This window comes from Poromitra crassiceps, assembly GCF_964638095.1.
Source record: "Poromitra crassiceps genome assembly, chromosome: 17".
NCBI lineage: Eukaryota > Metazoa > Chordata > Actinopteri > Beryciformes > Melamphaidae > Poromitra > Poromitra crassiceps.
The window spans coordinates 28205513-28227425 of NC_139635.1; the positions used below are offsets into that span (position 1 = coordinate 28205513).

At 47.3% G+C, this 21913-nt stretch overlaps 1 protein-coding gene across 2 annotated transcripts; it reads right to left on the reverse strand.

Annotated features, from left to right (window-relative positions):
* Positions 1-737: 737 nt before the first annotated feature.
* Positions 738-21468, reverse strand: mpz (myelin protein zero). 2 transcript variants are annotated; one of them, XM_083653405.1, is made up of 6 exons: positions 21263-21468; positions 18495-18661; positions 13005-13218; positions 11122-11251; positions 10081-10123; positions 738-2764 (listed from the first exon to the last, which is right to left on the reverse strand). In XM_083653405.1, the coding sequence occupies exons 1-6, from the start codon at positions 21306-21308 to the stop codon at positions 2675-2677; spliced, it is 690 nt and encodes a 229-aa protein (XP_083509531.1). In that variant the 5' UTR covers positions 21309-21468; the 3' UTR covers positions 738-2674. The 2 variants fall into 2 exon arrangements, with proteins under 2 accessions (XP_083509531.1, XP_083509532.1); XM_083653406.1 differs by having other exon boundaries at positions 2648-3103.
* Positions 21469-21913: the final 445 nt, after the last annotated feature.

The following is a 21913-nucleotide window of genomic DNA, read 5'->3' on the forward strand; positions in this document are numbered from 1 at the left end:
AGCGAGGGGGGCGTTTGTCGATCATTTGGAGGGGAGGAGGGAGTCGAGAGAGATGCCCATCAGCGAGTTTGAGAAAGGGAAGAAGAGGAGGAGAGGAAGGACAGAAGAGAGGAGAAGAGCTTTGAGCAGTGGGCCTGGCTAAGATAAGGAGAGGCTTCAAGAGTGGAGTGGATTGTGTGCAGGCCTTTTTCTATGGGGGGAATAAGGCTAGCGCAGAGCCGCCGCGGCCGGACGACAGGAAGACGAGTAGATAAAGAGACGAAAAGACGGAAGGACAGAGGGTACGAAACAGGACCGGAGAGAGAGAGAGAGACAGAGACAAGGATGAAAGGACGGCAGAGAAGAGAGTGAAGAAGAATCCCAAGATGGGAAGAGTGGGAGATGCTGAAGAGAGCGGAGGGAGAGAGAGGGAGATGTCGAGAGAGATATCTCGTTACCAGCAGCGCGTGCTAAAATAATTAGCCTCTGGGCTGGGAGGCAAGGAGAGTGAGGGAGAGAGAGGAGAGCGAGCGGATTAAAGCCGGACCTAAAATAACTCGCCAAGCACAAAAGCGGCCACCTCTTCCCGGCAAAGCCCTTTTTGTCGAGAGTCCGGAGATCGTCCGCTACTGTCGTTCCGGGGGCCCGTGACGTCATCCCGGGTCGTCGGTCGCGGGGCCGAGTCAACAGCGGACGACCTGACGCACTCAGGGCCCCGCCTCCCTGCTTCCTCCCTCCCTCCCTCCCTCCGTCCCTTCGGCTGAGAAATGTGCAGCTGTTACAGTAAAGCCCGCGCGCGCTCTTCTTCTGCTGCCAGAAATAGCCCCCTTTAGCCGGGGCCGGGACACGGCCACACTCTCCATTAGCTCGACTGCGAGAGGATTGAATCACCCCGCGGGCGCGAGGGCTTCAACCTCTATCTGCGCCGCGGCCCGGCCGAGAGCACGCATCATATTTCTCTCCGACACGATCGCTCTCCTCTCCCTATCTCTCTCTCTCTCTCTCTCTCTCTCTCTGTGTTTTTCTCTTTCTGAAGTCCGGAATGCACTCAAAGCACCGCTCAATGTGGGCTGTGATTGAGTCGTAAACGTTAAGGGGGGGGAAGAGAGATCTAGGGGACTCTAAACACTGTTCCACTGTTTCGGGTTCCCATTAAAGAAGTTATGTGTGTAGTTAGGCCTTTACAGTTTTGCCCAATGAGTGCATATAGGGTCTCCTGTGCTATCAAATCATTGTATACGGGTGCCATTGATATGGTAGGGACTATCCTTACAGCCATTTTGTACGCTTGCTATTGATAAGGTAGATATAGACTAGCCTTACAGCCAGTGCTGTCGTGAAAGAGAAGAGATAATGGGGAATAATGGGGGTTGCATCAGGCTGGGCAGAAAAGGAGGGAGCAGACTAGAGGAGTGGAGGCAGTCATGGAGAAGTCAGACCTTTATCTATAGGAGAGAGAACAGAAGAAGATAGGGAAGGGAGAGAGAAAGAAAAACAGGATAGAGCAGTTAGCATATAAATCACTTGTATCATCTGAATTAACAGTGGAAGGTGGAAAGGTGGGGAATTCACAGTGAAAGTGGAAGAAAGCGGCATGTAGGAGGGGGAAATGAATGGAGATCAGTGTGAGGGAGGGAAGTCAGAGTTTGACACGTCGTCGCGCAAAAAGAGCAAATTGGCTTTTGTCCCCGCAGCCGTGGGACTGCTGATGCGTATCAGGACGCGGCGGAGGAAAGCTCCTCGCCAGGATAGGATCACGTTGAATGGAAGCAAAGAGGCAAAACTCAGGGAACAGCTTTTAGATTCTGTTATCACACCCGGCCGTCTCGGGGACTCGCTTCAAATGGCAATATCTCACGACCTGACAAAAGTAGTCGGGGTGTGCCAGCTTGGTGTAATAGATTATCTATCACGACATCTCAGATCTCATATTGCTGTGTCTATCCGCACTAGCCGCCCGTGACAACGAAGAAATATGATTGGACTCATTTATGGGGGGACTCAGCGTTTTTTTGTTTTTTTTGGGGGTGGGTGTGAAGTAGGTTTAGTTCCCTTGGGACAAACTCGTTTCGTTTTTTTTACTCTCTCGCTCTTCTCTCCTGGGTGGAATTCCCACCGTCTTATCCTCGACAACTTCCCCCCATCCCCTTCCCTATTGCGTGAGCTTAGAACTATAAGGTTCTATCTGCCTTCAGGATAGTTCTGAGATAGTGAGCGTCAAAAGTTTTCAGCATCCATTGAGTTCAATGGAGATGAGTCGGTTTGTTGTTTTAGAAATGACAGACTCAAAAATGCCACCAGGCACTCATAGAATAGGTTCAGGTGACTAACGTCAGTTTTGAGGAAGAAAAGTCAGATAGAACCTTATAATTCCAAGGGCACGACTTTTTTTGTTGTTGGTCTATTTGAAGGCGAGCCGGTCGGCGAGGCGGGAGAGGACGCCGAGTGATTTGCCCTGCCCTTTCCCTCCCTCGCCGGCGGCCCCCTCCTCCCCGTTTTGGCGGGTCAGCTCCAGCTCGATGGTCATCAGCACGCGGCCCTCCCCCTCCTCCCCCTCCACTACTCTCTCTGTCTGTTTGACTAGGCTCTGCTGCTGCTGCTGCTGCTGCTGCTGCTGCTGCTGCTGAAGCCGAGCCGACGCCAACAGGGGCTGGAGCAGCCGTCCGGCCAGCGCGCCCCAGCCCCGCGCCGGATCCTATTTCTTATCCTTGCGCGACTCCTGCTTCTTCTTTTCCGAGGCGGCGGCCGCCTTCACCTTGGCGGGGTCGGCGGCAGGCGCGGGGCCCTGTGATGGGGAGGAAGGGGGAGAGGGGGTGGGGGACGGGGGTGGGGGAGAACATGGGGAGGAGAGGAGTCACTTCAGGAGGAAAGGAGGCGTGAGGGAGAGAGGGGGAGAGAGGGTTAGCGTTCAGGAAGGGACGGGGTGAGATGGGTTAGAGATGAGAAGATGAGAGATGGAGTTAGGAGAACGGGTGGAGCTGTGTGAAGAGGAGAGAAATACACCTTTAGGAGGAGAGAGAGACAAACGGAGAGAGATAGAGAGAGAGAGAGAGAGAGGGCAGGAGGTAGAGAGAGAGTCCTTTTAGGGGAGGGGGTAGCAAGTAAGGGGGGGCGGTGTCCAGAGCTGTAAGGGGGTGACAAAACAGGTAACCATGCGTCAGGATGGGACACAGTGGCAGCCATACACCTGTGACAACTGAGTGACAGATTATCAAGAACATCGAGGGGTGAGAACCAGAAGGGTGTCAGTGACATTTTGGGTGGAAATGAGTTAGATCATCAAATGAAAGCTCTTGATGAGCTCTTTCTACTGCTCTTAACAGCACATGTGTTCTAAACCAGTCCAGAGATATTCATCAAAACCCTGAACACAATCAACTATTTGGGCTCAAAAGGGCGCAAGTGCATTTTTTTGTTTTGACACTCCTGTCAAATGTCACTTACGCCCTTCTGGTTCTCACCCCTCAACACACACACAGACACGCGCACACACGTACACGCACGCACGCACACACACACACACACACACACACACACACACACACACACACACACACACACACACACACACACACACACACACACACACACACACACACACACACACACACACACACACACACACACACACACACACACAGTGTTTACCAGATTGGCTTCTTATTAGGGTTCAACCAATCTGGGTTTTTGAATGCCAATACCCATGCTGATACTGTATATACCTATATATTTTTAATTGTGTGCCGATGCTCCATATCTTTAAATTTGACCATCTTCAAGGCAAAAAAGGCCAAGTATTTGGTTCCCCCACCCCAATAATTGTTAAACTTATTTGTAAATCTTATAAATGAAACAATATTTAATTTACAAGAATGTAACACAGTTGGAGAATGTAGAATAATGACTTTTTTGATCATAGTTTCTCTGCGATCTCTCTACCTACAATACAGATAGTGATGGAAATCTGGACTACATCACATCTAACAATCAAAATAGATTTGGGTCCAAGAGACAAAATCTCATCAATATGGGGGTCTATGGCTAAATTAGGGGTGCTTGATTTGAAAAATGTTGAGATCACTGATTTCGACAATCATGGGACACTACAGTAACACTCTCCGCCGAATCCCAGACTAATTAAATTCTTCTAGTGTTAGCAGCTCTTTAAACCCATTCAATGGTAGAGAAACTCTAGGATAGCCTGCTACATGGACATGAAAGAATTTGCCTACAAAATGCCTCATTGAACTATTGAATAAATAAAATGTGTAATGAAAATATAATTTCATTACAAGTTTGACAGGGAGGAACCTCCATCCTATCAGCAGTGAACTACTTGACTGGCTGATCTCCAATCGTATAATAAGAAGGCAAAGTCTCTGTGTGTGAGTGAGCAGAAATGGTGTTCGGCCACAGCTCTGCCATTATACATGCGAGTGCGCTGAATCTTTCAGGAAGTGTAAAGAGCACCCCCTGTGGGTGACCTAAAGGAGCCGGATTTTTTAATTAGGTAATTAGGGCCGACTAAATGGGCTAAATGGCTAATTAGTGGTGAAAATGAGTCAACATATGTTCAGCAGCATGGAGAGCTCCATTCGATAGCTACTGAGCTCCATTAGGTTAGCCACTGATGGAGCACGCCTGAGTGGAGGAGCACACCTGGGTGGAGTTTGAATCAGCCAGGGAAGTGGACTATGAAAAGCCTCTGGGGAGGGAGAGAGAGGAGAGTCTGCATGCCAACTGAGAGCGAGGCCTGACTAAAGGGCCAGTGATTGTGCGCTCCAACACGGGTATCAGAGGGACGATACACTGCATGGCTATTCTGCTAGTATACAATCAAAAGCAGATATCGGCTCCATATTGGTCTAACCTACCCCAGAGCTGTGTATATAGAAGAGTCGCAACATCTCCATTCACTACAATGGACCAGTTTTTTACTCTCAAGAGTAATCATCACTAAGTAGTAAGCATCACTGTTGAGTTGCAACAAAATGGACAGTTTGTGTTGTACTTTGATTTTTTTTTTTTTTTATCAAATTGTACATTATCAGCTTTATTTTAGCATTCAAAAGTAGCGCGAGACCCCTTCCTGGCTGTTCATTGGCTAATAAGTCACGCATTTTGGTCCTCCGCTGACGCCACTCTCTCTCTAGAGGACACTACCCTACCCTAGTGCTTCTATCATTCATACATTCACTCCCACTCAGTCCTAATAGTCTATTGATATTGATCCATATATCTCTATAAGTATCAGGGGGATGGACGTCAAGGGAACTAAAGAAAGCAAACAGCGCTTCACTTGAACACAACACATCCCAACCAGCAGGATGGAATGGACAGAGTGGAGATAAGGTCAAGGTAGCACTTCGCTTTACAATAGCCTCATGTCAGTGCATTAACCCCTGCATTGACCTATTGGACAGCATCATCCCCAGTACACAATAAGGCTGTGTTAGTGCTTAATACCTCAGTCGTCATACGCCAAGAGCACGACGTCACGATATTTCACTGTATTACTGTGTACCTACTTTCAATACTTCTCCACAAGTGAATGATCCACAGCTCAGTAGAGTGGAATAAAGCTGGTGTGAATTTAAGAGTTGCCAAGGACAGATGGAGAGAAGAGAAGGCTGGATCTGGGGTTTGGGGAAATCCTTCTGTTCTAATCCATCAGGTTAGTGAGCGATTGAAGGCACACTAGAGGCTGCTTCTACCCACTGAAGCTTGCACTAATAATACCCCACTGATTGCATTAGAAAATTTATCATCCCTAATTATGCACTCTGCACTAGCAGCACGCAGCAGCGCCCCCTGGCAGCGCGGTGATCGGAGCGTGCGCTGCAGCCGACATCCGACATCCGCGTGATTACATTGGAATAGACTTCCATTCCCCCATACATCAGCGTATTGTCCGTGATTATGCGTCCCACACGGCATGCTCGGTTTGTGCTGCAGCGTAGCTCCCACGCTAACAACGAGGCTGCCTTGTAAACACACTCCGTGCCTGCTTATAGGCACAGTGCAGCAGAGGCTGCACACGCCTCAGAGGGAGGGAGGGCTACAGTGGGAGGGAGGAGGGGGTGGTGGTGATGGTGGTGCTGGGGGGCTGGTTGTGGGTGGTGGGGTTGGTGCTGGGGGGCTGGTTGTGGGTGGGGGTAGGGAGGTACTGTAGGTATAGTAGGGCTGCAACTAACGATTATTTTCACTGTTGATTATTTTATCGATTAATCGTATCGTCGTTTGGTCTATAAATTGTTCAGTGTTTCCCATCTTCAAATGTCTCGGTTTGTCCACAACCCAAAGATATTCAGTTTACTGACATAGAGGAGTACAGAAACCAGAAAAAAAATCACATTTAACAAGCTGGAATAAGATAATTATGACTTTTTTTTCTTACAAAATTACTCGAAAAGATGATCAAAATCGTTGACAACGACTCGATTAATTGCAGCTCTACGTAGACAGACACAGTAGGTACAGTAGGTAAGTAGCTGGGTCCCCTGCTGCATACTAACACTCCTCCACCGACAGACGCAGGCGGAGACAGGTGAAGAGGGGGAGGGGGAGAGAGAGAGAGAGAGAGAGAGAGAGAGAGGAGATTGAGAGGTAGATGAAGTGTGAGAGGTAGTGATTTTCTGTCCAGAACCGAAAACTGATCAGAACGCTAAGGACCTGAGGAGAGACAATAGAACAGGGAGTGGGTGGTGGTGGTGGTGGTGGTGGGGGGGGGGGGGGGTTGACAGTGTGAAACCGAGAGAGAGAGAGAGAGAGAGAGAGAGAGAGAGAGAAGAGAGGAGGAGAGAAGAACAGAGGGATAGATGTTTCACATGGTCAGCTAGGGAGTCAAAGGAATGGAGAAAGGAGGAGGATGCGACTGAAGAGAGGGAGACAGGGGACCGGATAAAAGGCATGTGAGAGAGAGAGAGGGAGGGAGAGAGAAAGAGAGGGAGGGAGAGAGAGAGAAAGTGAGGGAGGGAGGGGGGGAGTGAAGGAGTGGGGAGGCATTGGGGGATGGAACGAAGAATGGGTGGGTGGGTGTGCGGGTGTGTGTTAGCTCAGATCGATACCGAGTGCACTCAATTATCATTCCAGTACTGTGTGTACTTGTGTGCGCACACACGTGTGTGTGTGTGTGTGTGTGTGTCTTTCCTGTGAGCTTCCCTTTGTGTGTGGCTGCAGGGCAAACTCCTCTCCCACAACTCCACCTAATGGGGAGCAGCAGCACACACGTCGGGTTTCTCCCTCTCTGTTTCTCACACACTCGCCGTCTGTGGGATTTGTAGTGCAAGCCCAGCAAACAGAAAATAACCGAGATGGCGAGGCTGATACAAAAATTGTGCAGTGTCAGCAGAGCCTCCTAATAAGGGGCTATTTGATCAAACAACCACTTATGAGCACACTATGAAATCCCGCGGGTCTTCTGTGGAGCGGTGATGGAGCTAAAAGAGAGGAATCGACTCTACCAAATATGAAAATAAATAAATAAATAAAAAGCTAGTGCGAGCACGGGAAGATAGAATGGCTGTTTGTGCTGTGTGTTTTTTCTATACCAAGCCACGGCTTGCAGCAGAGTAACTGTAAATGACAACATTGTCAAATATCTCAGAGTGGCCTCTTGGCGGCGAGTTATTTATTCATATATGCACTGTCACCCGCCTCGGGCGCTTGAGAGCATCTGACTGCCGCTGAAGAGTAACCTGACAATCATGTGACAGTAGAAAGGCGAGGAGAAGACAGGACGAGGAAAGAGGGCTCTGGGGAGCGCGGGGCGAGGGCAGTCTTTGAGGTAGGGAGAGCGTGGTCGGCGGCCCCTGGTTTAGCTGGCGGACTCAAGCTAACCTCCGCCCCACAAGCCCACCGCGGCCCCCGCCCAAGGGATTGTACCTGTGGCCAAATCATCCCTTCCTGTCACAATAACATCTTTGATCCCCTGCCTCGACTATCCGTGTGTGTGTGTGTGTGTGTCTATCTCGTTGCAAAGCTGATTTCGATTATTAGGAAAACGCCTTGAACTCAAATCCCTCGACTTCTTCTTTCGGTTCATTATCAGTATGCGAGGCGTACAGTCGATTAACAATACACCCCCGCACCCCCGGCCCCCCTATTACCACAGAGTAATCAAACAGAACTCGCCCCGGTGCCTTGTATCCACAAAAGAATACAAGCCACCAAAATGTTCTGATTAAATCACCACTCGAGGCGATCTCACTCCCATGAGAAATGGGGGAAAAAAGAAGAAGAAGAAAGACCCCAAATCCTCGGCGCACCGCCACGCGCGACCACTGATAGCTGGCCCCCGGACCATCATAGGCCCAGTGATTTTCCTTTGACTCCCAGTGAGAGGAACCAGCGGCTCCTGTCCATTTCCCTGCTGCCAGTGCCAGCAAATCACAGCCATTCACTACAGCCACAGTATTAGCTGTGTGACCTGGCCTCCGCTATTTCACAGTTGCCGGTTTGATTTTTTTTTTACCCCGCGGCTGTTTACTCGCGCCGCGCCGTTTGGCCCTTGAGGAAGGCGAACAGAGGGGTGAGGGCCATGCGAGGGGACTCAGGGGAGGGGAGGGAGGGACAGAACAGAGGGGTGAGGGCCATGCGAGGGGACTCAGGGGAGGGGAGGGACAGAACAGAGGGGTGAGGGCCATGCGAGGGGATTCAGGGGAGGGGAGGGACAGAACAGAGGGGTGAGGGCCATGCGAGGGGATTCAGGGGAGGGGAGGGACAGAACAGAGGGGTGAGGGCCATGCGAGGGGATTCAGGGGAGGGGAGGGACAGAACAGAGGGGTGAGGGCCATGCGAGGGGACTCAGGGGAGGGAGGGACAGAACAGAGGGGTGAGGGCCATGCGAGGGGACTCAGGGGAGGGAGGGACAGAACAGAGGGGTGAGGGCCATGCGAGGGGACTCAGGGGAGGGAGGGACAGAACAGAGGGGTGAGGGCCATGCGAGGGGACTCAGGGGAGGGAGGGAGGGACAGAACAGAGGGGTGAGGGCCATGCGAGGGGACTCAGGGGAGGGAGGGAGGGAGGGAGGGACAGTACGGGGCTTTGAAGCAGCTCCAGCGCTGAGATTGCACTCGAAATGTGAACAGCTTGAGCGGTGGTGTTAGTGTCGGCCGTGGAGCTTTTTGAATGACACATTATTTCCTTGTTGATTGGTGGTTTCACGGAGGAGCCGGCGGAGCGTGTGGACGTATCGCAGCTGCTCGGACCGACCGGCATGGGGGAATGCGATTATGAAACTGTGCCGTTATGCGCTGTCATCTTTGGATATGAGCTCTTGAGCTACTGTGTGGCGCGCTGGAAAAGAATAGACGATGAGACGAACGCTGTCTTTGGCACCGTGTGTTTTCCGAGCACTCGCAAATTCAAACGCTCACTGCGATTAGAGATGCACGGTCATATCGGCGGCACGGCGTCGCTATCGGACGATAAAAGGCTTTCAAATTAAATATCGGCATCGGCCCGAAACAAACATGTGTGCCGATATGACAGGCCGATAAAAGGACGGTTAAATCATGCCCACATGCTCAATGCTTGACTGTTGAAGTACGATGAATCTTACAGTTTTGTTTGAGAGAGAATGTTATATACTGGTAAATACAAATAATGGCATGTTTTACATAACCCAAGTTGAAGTCGTTTTCTTATTTTGCCCAGTGAATGTGTACATTTTGAAAATCGGTGTATTTATGCCTGCATCTGCCAGTGGGACATCATGATAAGAGGAGGCATACTAAATATTTTCCAACAGAGTTGGAAAATATTGGCAGATCAGATATCTGGAAAAAAAAAAAAAAAAAAAAATCGTGCATCTCTGATTGCAATTGTAATCACTCACAGTATTTAGCGTGCGCTTACAACAGCAAACCCAAGCTGTTGCATTCACCGGCTGGCCCCGTAACGTGGCATTGCTGAGTGATGTGTAGTTGCGGTGGAGTGCATGAGGGGAGGAGGGAGAGGAGGAGGAGAGGACAGAGGAGGAGAGGAGAGGAGAGGAGAGGAGGAGAGGAGAGGAGAGGAGAGGAGAGGAGAGGAGAGGAGAGGAGAGGAGAGGAGAGGAGGAGAGGAGAGGAGAGGAGGAGAGGAGAGGAGGGAACTTGCCTGTCTCGCCTGTGATCCCTCTTTCTTTTTCTTGCCATGTTTGCTGGAGGGGACAAAAGAAAGACAATGTCAGGATGTCGAATCTATCTCTCCCTCCAGTGGTCACAGGGCAGCATTGCCTGGCAGCGATCATAAAGTGAGGAGCAGTGCACATCAGCTTAATCTACTGGCCCTGTCTGAGACGCAGCCCCCGGGTTCGAGACGCGTGCAGATCTCATCGGATTGGATCGGTATAAGCAAGATGATGGAGCCATTATCGTCCTGATCCAGTGGATAATCCACCCAGGATGGCTTCAGCACTTATAATCAATCTTGCTTTGGGCCTTTCTGCACTACCAGTCACAAGTTTGGACACAGCTGCTTGAATGTAAAGCCATTCTGATCTCAAGTCTTCTGCTTAAATGCTTCAAATTAGTTTCTTAGACAAAAATATAATTATGTTCTAAATAAATAACATGTTACATGTTTGTAATTAGGGAGATAGGAAAGTACCGAAAAAAGGTACTGCTGGGTACCGGTACCAATTCCGTGTATCGGAACCGGTACCGGTTCAAATGTGAACGGTACCCAACCCTAGTCAAGAATCTAAAATATAAGATAGTTTTGATTTGTTCAACACTTTTTTGGTCACTGCATATTTCCATTTGTGTTATGTCATAGTTTAGATGTCTTTACTGTTATTCTAAAATGTGGAAAAACAGTCAAACTAAAGAAAAGTGTGCATGTCCAAACGTTTGACTGGTAGTGTTTACAGAACTAGATTAAATCTAAATGAAGGCATCAGTTTTGGGGCATTACCTGTCTCTTGCCAGCTGCCTCACCAATGCAGTCTAACTTCAAATCTCGGAACCTTTCGCACACCTAACTGTAGTCTAGTAGTCTATCCTAACCATGGCACACCTAACTGTAGTCTATCCTAACCATGGCACCGCGGGCTATGCCTGCTTGGCCACGCAGGTCTCGGTGCCAGGGATGGGCTCGGGCGTGGGCCCCAGTCCCTGGCACAGACAGTGGCAGAGGGCCCACGGGCCAGGCACTGACCTGACACTGAGGTTGAAGACGCGACGCGCCACCAGGAACCTCATCAGGTAGTAGATGACCACAATGAGCACCAGCAGGCCCAGCACCACCCCGATGATGGAGCCCGTAATCACGCCGGCCTGGATGGGCACTGTGGAGGGGGGGTGGGGGGGTGAGAGGAAGCAGAGAGAAAGATGTCGTGAGTGGCGGTGAAGTGGTAAGCTGGGGCCGGGTTGAAAACACATCGATATCGGATCGATATTCATTTGAAGGAACTGATGTTGATTGATGAATCCCAATATTTATCTTTTAATATAATGCCTTTTCCTGTGGATGCTTGAAGCTTTAACCCCGTATAGACGTGTGGTTTGGTTCTTAATATTTTTTAGAATGCACCAGGTTAGAGGGTTCAATTTACAATTGTGAGCAAAGCAAAATTGGTATTGTAACTGAAATATCGATATTGCATCGAATCGGAAATCGAATCGGCACCTTATCAGAATCGTATCGAATCGGGAAATCAGTAGCGATACCCAGGCCTAGTGACGTCACCCATTGGTTTGTGAACTCCCATTTTGAAGCCTCGAGTTTGGCAATTTGACCGTCGCCATCTTGTTTTTTTGGGGCCAGAAACAGTTTGCGCGAGACCAGGGGCCACAGAGACCAGGGGCCACAGAGACCAGGGGCCACAGAGACCAGGGGCCACAGAGACCAGGGGCCACAGAGCCACAGCGCCGCCTGAAATTGGTCCGTGATCGGCGAGCTGCACGATCACAAGACAGGCGACCTGTCAATCATGCCCCAAAACATAGCCGGCTTTATCGTCTATTATTTACTCAAAATGGGACCATAATTTACAAAATGAACATCATGCTGTATTGAAGAAGACTTGAAACTGGAGATTGAGACCATAAACTCATTAGGAAAGTATTAACTGAGGTCATAAAGCAAGCGAGAGGTAGGGTCATTTTCCTATTGACCGCCATACAATCAGACTTCTTTTTGCAGCCAGTGGAGTCGCCCCCTGCTGACCATTAGAAAGAATGCAGGTTTAAGACATTGGCTTCCGCATTGGCTTCATCTTTCAGCGCCGGAGGTTGCCCGTTGGATGCAATAGAAAGAGGGAAGAACAGAGAGGAGAAGGAAAGAGAGTGGCAAAGAAGGGGGCAGATGGAGAGATACAGGTAGATTAAAGGAGGCGAGAGGTATAGAAACAGAGGTGTGAGATAGCGATAGATAGAGGTATAGTAACAGCGGTGTGAGATAGCGATCTCAACTAGTGAAAGAGAGATAAAATTGTAATTGATTTCATTTAACCGGAGGTGCGAGGAATTCTAAGAAGGCAGTAAAGGAGGAGAGTAGTCTGAGCACAGTACTACAGTAGCTATCCTCTGCTGCACACTGCACAAATTCACATCAATTTCAGAGTTTGGAGTGATTACATATAATGACAATTGAGAACAGTTGGCTTCTGACTATATATATATATATATATATATATATATATATATATATATCTATATCCACAAAAAAGAAAATGTCATATGGACTCTCAGAGTAGATACAGTTGTAAGGTGATATAGGCATTAGGCATTACTCCGAATGTGAATTTGCTGAGGACCCACACAGAACTCTTTTCAGCCCAGTTGCCAGAATAAGATGTCGGCATTGTACGTTTGTGGAATCCACAGAAATCATGTAATACAAACAATGACCTGCATAATGTTCATATTCACGTTCATGACTGTCCCATTGATTCATTCGTTCATGACTCCTCCTTTAACGTTAGAAAATGGAAAGGCAGCGAGGTTTTCCAATTAACAGCATTTTGTTTCAAATGTACATTGATATTGTACATAATCCTGTTTTTCACACACGCCACGTTTTTTTTCCTCCCCTCTCACCCTTCTCAAAGACCAGCAGGCGCACGCTGGAGGGCCGGCCCACTATGTCGGGGGGGTTCTTGGCGTCGCAGGTGAAGGTGCCGTTGTCGCCGAAGTCCAGGTTCTTCAGCAGGATGGAGCCGTCGCGGCGGCCCGGGTTCCCCACGAACTCCAGCCTGTCCCTGAACGGTCCCTTGTTGTCCAGATAGGCGGCGCCGCCGGTGTAGTGGAAGATCTGGGAAGGGCAGAGAGGACATGCTTGTTGTAGTGTCAACCTATCAACCATACCGCCATGTTTTTACTGGAGCAACGGCACCATCATTAGTTCGACTGTTGTTCTTTTGAGTCATGAGGCACCTGTGGAGTTTATGATGTACTTGTTCCATTGCTTTTCATTGTCAAGTCAAGTTTATTTGGATAGCCCTAATTCACAAGCATGTCTCAGAGGACACTACAGAGGACGTGTCTGTCGAGCTAAATCTACTGTAGCTAGGCCCAATAAAAAAACAGAATTGAATAACATATAAAGCTTATAAAAAAGAAGCATAGAAGAGAACAGAGGGAGGGGAAGAGAGAGAGAGAGAGGAGAGAGAGGAGACCGAGAGAGAGAGATTGTCCTTGTTTTTAATCTCTTTATGTGGCATGTGTTCTTTGTAGAGCACTTTCCAGCTCTTGACTGAAGCTCTCCGCTGATTCTTTCAGTCCATAGCCTCTTATCCCACAATGTCTCAGAGGGCTTTACATAGCATCCTCACAGTATACTGCATCATACGTATATCTGCACACAACATACTGTAGCTACATACTATACATTTGACTAGATTTCATTACGATACTAGACAAACACTGCATGGACTGTGGGAGGAAACCGGAGGGAAACCCACACAAATACGTGGACAACATGCAAACACCACACAGAGAGAGGACCGGGGTGGAGATTCGAACCCACGACCTTGCTGTGAGGCGACCGTGCTAACCACTGAGCCACTGTGCCAGCATTTCAGCGCCACATTAATAAATTGCCCATGTTGCAATCTGGGAACCCAGAGTCTATTAGTCTGACTGATGGTGAGACGTCCGTGCCAAGACTTCCGTGCGCCGCGGTCATTGTTTACGTTCCGATTGACGCGAGAATGGAGTTGGAGTTGATCGATCGATCGATAGCGTTTGGAGGTGTTTTCAGTTCAGACGACATTTCGGCTCATTTCTATAAACAAAACTGCTATGAGACGTCATCAGACTATAAACCACGACGAATGCGGAAGTCTTGGTGCAGATGTCCACTCTACACTGGAAAAAACAAAATATCACCCGTCTGTCCTAGAGTCTTATTAGTCGTCAGACTGATAGACTCTGGGTGCTCAGATTGCCCATGTTGTAGTGAAAAGCACCGTTCATGGAGAAACATGGAAACGTCGTTGGTAGAATCCATACGTTAATATATACACATATGACGAATTTCGCATTTTTGTCAAGTTCTTTGTCTACGGATCATGATTTGAATGCTCCATCTCTTCGAATAATCAGTATTTTGCAATGACGTGCGAACAAGAGCATCTCATGTAAAATGTAAAACTGCTATCAAAATACTGCTTGTTCCCTATATTGGGTAGTTGTGTGAGATTCACTGTTGCTCCCCCTAGTGGTTAAACTTTCTGCATATGGGACGATGGCAAAGATGTAGGAGTTACCGCACCGGTCTACTGACAAACCGCACTGCTGAGAACAGCCAAAACTAGGGGGCCTCTCAGGCTCTCTCAGACAGGAGAGAGCCTGGCATGCGTTACTGAGGCAGGAAGACAGAAGAAGACCCGCCCCCATCTTCCGGTGGCCTGTGCTGCAGTGCTTTCGGCACAGCAGGGTCTTCCACCCATAGCCGGAAAACTCGGAGCGAGGTTTTTCCATCCAGGCTAGGGGGGCCATGCCATTATAAAGCCAGTGTTTGAAGAATTGATTTTTGAGAGAGGGTTTTAGATGCTGATTGATTTTTGTGGGGGCCTGATATTGCCAGAGTATACAGAGTGTGTATTGGAGGGCTAGGGGTGGTAGGTGCTGATATTACCAGAGTATACAGAGTGTGTATTGGAGGGCTAGAGGTGGTAGGTGCTGATATTACCAGAGTATACAGAGTGTGTATTGGAGGGCTAGAGGTGGTAGGTGCTGATATTACCAGAGTATACAGAGTGTGTATTGGAGGGCTAGAGGTGGTAGGTGCTGATATTACCAGAGTATAGAGTGTGTATTGGAGGGCTAGAGGTGGTAGGTGCTGATATTACCAGAGTATACAGAGTGTGTATTGGAGGGCTAGAGGTGGTAGGTGCTGATATTACCAGAGTATACAGAGTGTGTATTGGAGGGCTAGGGGTGGTGATATTACCAGAGTATACAGAGTGTGTATTGGAGGGCTAGGGGTGGTGATATTACCAGAGTATGTATTGGAGGACTAGGGGTGGTGATATTACCAGAGTATACAGAGTGTGTATTGGAGGACTAGGGGTGGTGATATTACCAGAGTATACAGAGTGTGTATTGGAGGACTAGGGGTGGTAGGTGCTGATATTACCAGAGTATACAGAGTGTGTATTGGAGGACTAGGAGTGGTGATATTACCAGAGTATACAGAGTGTGTATTGGAGGACTAGGGGTGGTGATATTACCAGAGTATACAGAGTGTGTATTGGAGGACTAGGGGTGGTGATATTACCAGAGTATGTATTGGAGGACTAGGGGTGGTGATATTACCAGAGTATACAGAGTGTGTATTGGAGGACTAGGGGTGGTGATATTACCAGAGTATACAGAGTGTGTATTGGAGGACTAGGGGTGGTGATATTACCAGAGTATACAGAGTGTGTATTGGAGGACTAGGGGTGGTGATATTACCAGAGTATACAGAGTGTGTATTGGAGGACTAGGGGTGGTGATATTACCAGAGTATACAGAGTGTGTATTGGAGGGCTAGGGGTGGTAGGTGCTGATATTACCAGAGTATACAGAGTGTGTATTGGAGGACTAGGGGTGGTACTAGAGTATACAGAGTGTGTATTGGAGGACTAGGGGTGGCACTAGAGTATAGAGAGTGTGTATTGGAGGACTAGGGGTGGTACTAGAGTATACAGAGTGTGTATTGGAGGACTAGGGGTGTAGAGTATACAGAGTGTGTATTGGAGGGCTAGGGGTGGTGATATTACCAGAGTATACAGAGTGTGTATTGGAGGACTAGGGGTGGTACTAGAGTATACAGAGTGTGTATTGGAGGACTAGGGGCGAAGGGAGGTGGAGGTAATGAGAGAGGAGGGGAGGGACAGAGAAAGCAGGAGGGAGGGAGGGAGGGAGGGGGGGGGGAGGGAGGGAGGGAGGACCCAGTCAGGACGGAGAGATAGAGAGATGAGAGAGATATGATAAGGGCAGGAGAGGCAGATAACAGAGCAGGAGGCAGGTGAGGCTGGGAGGAGGAGGAGAGAGAGATGAAGGGGGGGGAGTTTGTGTGTGCGCTCTGGCTTCCTACTCGTGTGTGTTAGATGAAACTGAGTGTGAGTGTGTGTGTGTGTGTGTGTGTGTGTGTGTGTGTGTGTGTGTGTGTGTGTGTGTGTGTGTGTGTGTGTGAGAGAGAGAGAGAGACTACATTGTACATACGGCCGGTATTTATACTGTTCTGCATTAGCTTCAAATTGAACTGTGTGTACAATATGTCACATGCCATCTAATTTTATAAGCGATGGATTCCCAGATTGCGTGCCATCAATCCTGTTTGTGAAAAGTACTTATTTCAGCTAAGAATTTATACATTTCTCCATGCTGACATTGATTTTTTCTATTTAAGTTTTTTTCAGTCCCCCCCTTTCTCCCCAATTGTACTTGAACTCCTATATACAGTATAAGTGTCATTATGACATTGCAAACATTAAAAGAATAAAAATAAGAGATTTAAGATTTAATCAAGCCCCCCCTCCACCCCCCCAATTGTACTTGGCTAATTCCCTCTGCTGTCCCGGTCGTTGCTCCACCCCCTCTGCCGATCAGGGGAGAGCCGTAGACTAGCACATACTTCCTCCGACACGTGTCCACTTCTTTTCACCTGACAGCGAGGGGTTTCACCGGCAGGACATAGCACGTGGTGAGGATCATGCAATGTCACTAGTGCAGCGACCAGGAGACATATCCCTAATTCGGCTTTCCACACGCAGACACGGCCAATTGTGCCTGTATGGAGGAACGACCAAGCCGGAGGTAACACAGGATTGATTGATTTTAAGCAGTTGTGTTAAAAAATCCTGGCTTCCTAACATTAAGTTGCACAACAAAACTTTGCACTTTGGCTTTTTAACTTTTTTAACTTTAAAGTTTACCCAGAAATCATGTAAACCTATTCTTCTTCATGGCCGGTAGGGGGTGAACAAATATTTTGACAGCAGTCTTAGCCATAGTTGGCGAGTCCAGATTTCTCTGGACGGACCACTCCTTTGGGCCAATAGGCTGAAGCTACAATGTCTCAGTCAGAAGGGATGGGCTCTTCTCTATTGCTGCCCCTCTTGGTGATTTAGGCGGATAAGGCTTTTACATACACATAGAAATCTTCCCTAATGCAGCTTTAATGAACTTGAATGACTCATTGAGCATTTTTGTAGAGATTTACACATTGCTTTACGGTTTGCTCCCCCTTGGTTCATACATGTATCTCTGGTAGTTTGATGTAACTGCATATTTAATTTCTGCCCATGCCAATGATGTGGGAGTTACGGGCACTGTCTAGTGCCCAGCTCCACTGCTGCATCTTTGAAATATGCAGTAGGTGTGCGCTTTGTGTTTTCACTTGCACTTGCTTCTTGTGTGTATGTCCTTTGTGCATATTGTATGTGTAGCTGTACGTGTGGTGTGAGGTTACAGTGTGTGCAGGGTTCCCACACAAACTCTGAAGCCCGTCTGTGATTTTAACGCAGTTATAAAATAGATTATGACATATTTCTTCATGACCCTGTCTGTGGCAGACAAGGAAAAAGTCTAGAATGAGAACTAGCAGGCTTTACAGAAGCTCACAAACAAACAATTAAAAAGAGAGAAAGGCTTGAATGTGCGAAACTGTCTCAACTGTGCTGTGTTAAAATTAAAACAACTTGCATTTCTATTCTTGCACAAAATAAATAAATGCAAGTACTTTCAATGACCCATGTCTATTTATCATGTCTACTTTCAAAACTTTCAAGTTTCAAGTCAAACTTCCAGGGAAGAACTCGAGTACAAAGTAACATTTGCTTTGTAGGCATAAACAAAAGTAAAATAATAAAATAACAAAAGGGGAATGTCCTAACTTTGTTTGGAAAGTCCTTTGTTTTCTCTCAAATTCCCAAACTTTCAAGGATTTCAAGGACCTGTGGGAACCCTCTGTGTGTGTGTGTGTGTGTGTGTGTGTGTGTGTGTGTGTGTGTGTGTGTGTGTGTGTGTGTGTGTGTGTGTGTGTGTGTGTGTGTGTGTGTGTGTGTGTGTGTGTGTGTGTGTGTGTGTGTGTCTTACAGAGATGCTGTCCCTGGAGCCGTCTGGCCTGTATGTCCACGAGAAGGTGACGTCCTCGGAGGTCCAGCGCCAGGAGAAGAAGGAGCAGGACAGTCTGATGTCAGAGCCCACCAAGGCATGGCGCTCCCAGCCTGTGTAGATCACTATGGCCTGGGACTGCTCCGGCACTGCGAGACACACACACACACAAGCAGGGGTGGGAGGGTTACTTTAAAAATGTAATCAGATACAATTACTAATTACCTGATATAAAAAGATTTAATCAGTAACATAATCCAAGTATTCACAATATTAAAGTAATGTAACTGATTACTTTCCGTTACTTTTGGATTACTTTTGAACACATTTCCTGCATTTGGCTACTGGAGTCCGGGGGCATATGCTCCTCAGGAGGACATTTTTGAAGAAAATAATGAAAGAAAAAGAAACAAAACAAAAAACAAACTAACCAAAAAAAGCTCTTTCAGACCTTATGTGTTGGTTACATCAGGCTTTCAGCCATTCTATCTGTTCATTAATAATATAACAAAGTGAAAAGTAACACAATGTCAGATGGTGCAACTGGCTGCAGACTATTATTACACAAACTGCTGTGACTGGGTTGTGGGTTGGACCAGAGTGGTGTTGTTGTGACGCGAGTGTTGTATTGTGTCCGCATCCTTCTATATTTTAAAATTGTAATCCTTCTAGTCATCCCAATTTTTACTAAATGTAACTGTAATCTTGATTGCATCTTTTTTTCTGTAACTGTAAGGGATTACAGTTAATTATTTTTTGGGTAATCTGATTACATAATCCTGTTATATAATCCATTATCCCCCAAGGCTGCACACAAGATTCAGATCTTCCAGTTTGTTTTAAGGACAGATAAACAATAGATCAATATTGTCTACCGCACAGCCTGGCTCCCTTTTATTGCAAACAGTGTAGAGTTTTCTAAGTGCGCTGCCTTTCTTGGCCTGCTTTCTGTTAGAGAACAAACACACACAGTTTTGTACACGTGGATAAATAGTTAGCAAACATAATTTAAACCAATTTGCAATTTGCTCAAATACGTGTCCTTGTGGAGACAGCTCATTATATTCACTTGCATTCTTCACCAAATTCTTTACCCTTTTCAACCATAACTGTTTCTCTAATCTGACAAATCACAAAACACTTGTCACCTCACCCCAACCGCTCTCCTTTCACTTGAATGTAAAAATATAGATCACAAGTACCGGCATAGACACATATGCAGTTAAATTGCACATTTAAATTAGTCAAATCTGTAATTGATGCAGATGTGCACTCAACAAATATTTGGATTTTTGCTGGCAGAGTCGAAAAGTCAATGGGGAACATAATTTTCTCAATTAATATGGATTATGTTGGCTTAATCATGTGCGCTGCTAATGCTTGAATAATATATAATGATCAACGTTAATTTGGTTTTGATTGCAAAATCAATATTTTACTTCGCTAGAAAATGCAGTCAGCATCTCAAACAACACCAACAATCAACTCCCCTGGGAGGGCCCTGTCAATGTAATATTATATTATATTATTATATAATAATATGAATAGTAACTTGATACAACATATTTAATCATTTATCATATTAATATTAACATTTCTGCATTCTCACTGTAAATGTGTCAATGGGCTCACAGCAACGCCAAGTGTTCTGAAACTTTCAACACCCAGAGGAAAGTTCAACGCTTTTTACTGCCGCGCGTCCTTGAGTGAGCGCCGTTAGTGCAGCCAGCCCACGGAAAACGTGTCAATGAAATCACGCTTGACATTTTTTTAATTAAAATTCTGACAAAATGGCAAATATCTCACAGGAGGGGAGCAGAGGAAGCTGTCTGCTGGAGATGGCCAGCCCTGCCAACCTTCTGTTTAGAAGTCATAATATCACTGCTCTTTGACTTTGCCAGCCTGGAGGAAGTGGCTGCACGTGTGTAAGAGAAACCACACAGATGGCGTGCCGGTCACTGCAAGGATTAACTCCTTCTGCTACAGGTGTATTATTGGCCTCCGTTGATTAAATCAATGCAGGCAATAAAGAGCTATCACTTAAAATGCTTTAGCCGACCTGGATGCCTACCAGGCAAGTGCAGAGGGAAATAGATCAGTTAATTCCCTACTGTACCAATCTAAGCCTATTGACCTTGCCTTTATTATCAGGTCCCTCTGTTTTCAGACACGTACTGTATATTGAAGAAAGGCAACGTTTAAGGAAATGCAGAAAGACGCTCATCTTCACATCCCCATTTAACCTTTAACCCCGGAGGAGAGGCAAGTTAATCTCTGGATCTGCACTTCCAGTAGCACTGAGTAGGGGTGTAATACGTGTATTTGCACCCAAAGGTTTAACGTCAGGTATGAGGCTTTAGGTTCAATACGCATTGCAAACCGAATCTTTCACTGCTGAACAGTGCAAGTCTTCCACAACGATATTATGGTCAACTAAAACTCAGACGAAAAAGACCAAAGGTGTTAGAAAAAAAAACATCGTAAATTGAAATATATTTTTTAACTAGACTGTGAAAATAATAAAATAGGTCAAATAAATTAAAATCAAGGAAATCTCTCTGGCATTTTTGCTGTATCGAAAACATACCGAACCGTGACGCCACTGTGTCGTATCGAACCGCGAATTTCACTGAGGTGAAATCACAGGCTATAGGCACAGCATAGCATGTCAGCACTTTGAGCCATCATCCAAATCGACGTGAAACAAAGTTTGAAATTCAAAAGAGCAAAATGGTTTCTTTTCTTTTTACCTATTCCCAGGAGGACGACCGACGCCAGCGCCAAAAACGTCAACATGGTTTCTGGCTTCTACTGGAGCTCCCCAAAAGTGATGCTGCAGACCTAACAGGAGCCTGTGGAGTAGAGTCCCACTCTGTGAGAAGAGTGAGTGACTGCAAGGAGGAGAAAGAGAGAGAGAGAGAGAGAGAGAGAGAGAGAAGGGGTGCAGGATGCCAGGCCAGAGGGCTTCAAAACAGGACAACAACAGAAAAGCCACTGTCCCCTGGTTTATACGTTTATACCCAACCACACCCCTCGCTTCACCAGGCCCGGGCCGGCCCATTCCTCCTCACCCCTCTCCCTACCCCTCGCTTCACCAGGCCCGGGCCGGCCCATTCCTCCTCACCCCTCTCCGTCCACCCCACCCCACCCCACCCCAACCTCCCCTCCCCTCCCCTCCCGCCACTTCTCTTCTCATTTCTCCCCTCATTGAAACTAATGACACACATTATCTGTTGAAGTGCAGGAGATACACTGGGCGTGAAGCGCCCGGTGTCTCGATGGCAAATTAATTGGGTAAACAAAGGGCATCTCGGGGCGAAAAGATGTGTGCAAAGAGGTGTGCCACGTTACACCACGGTGGATATAATAAGTTAGATTACAATCTTGGGCGCGCGCGCGAA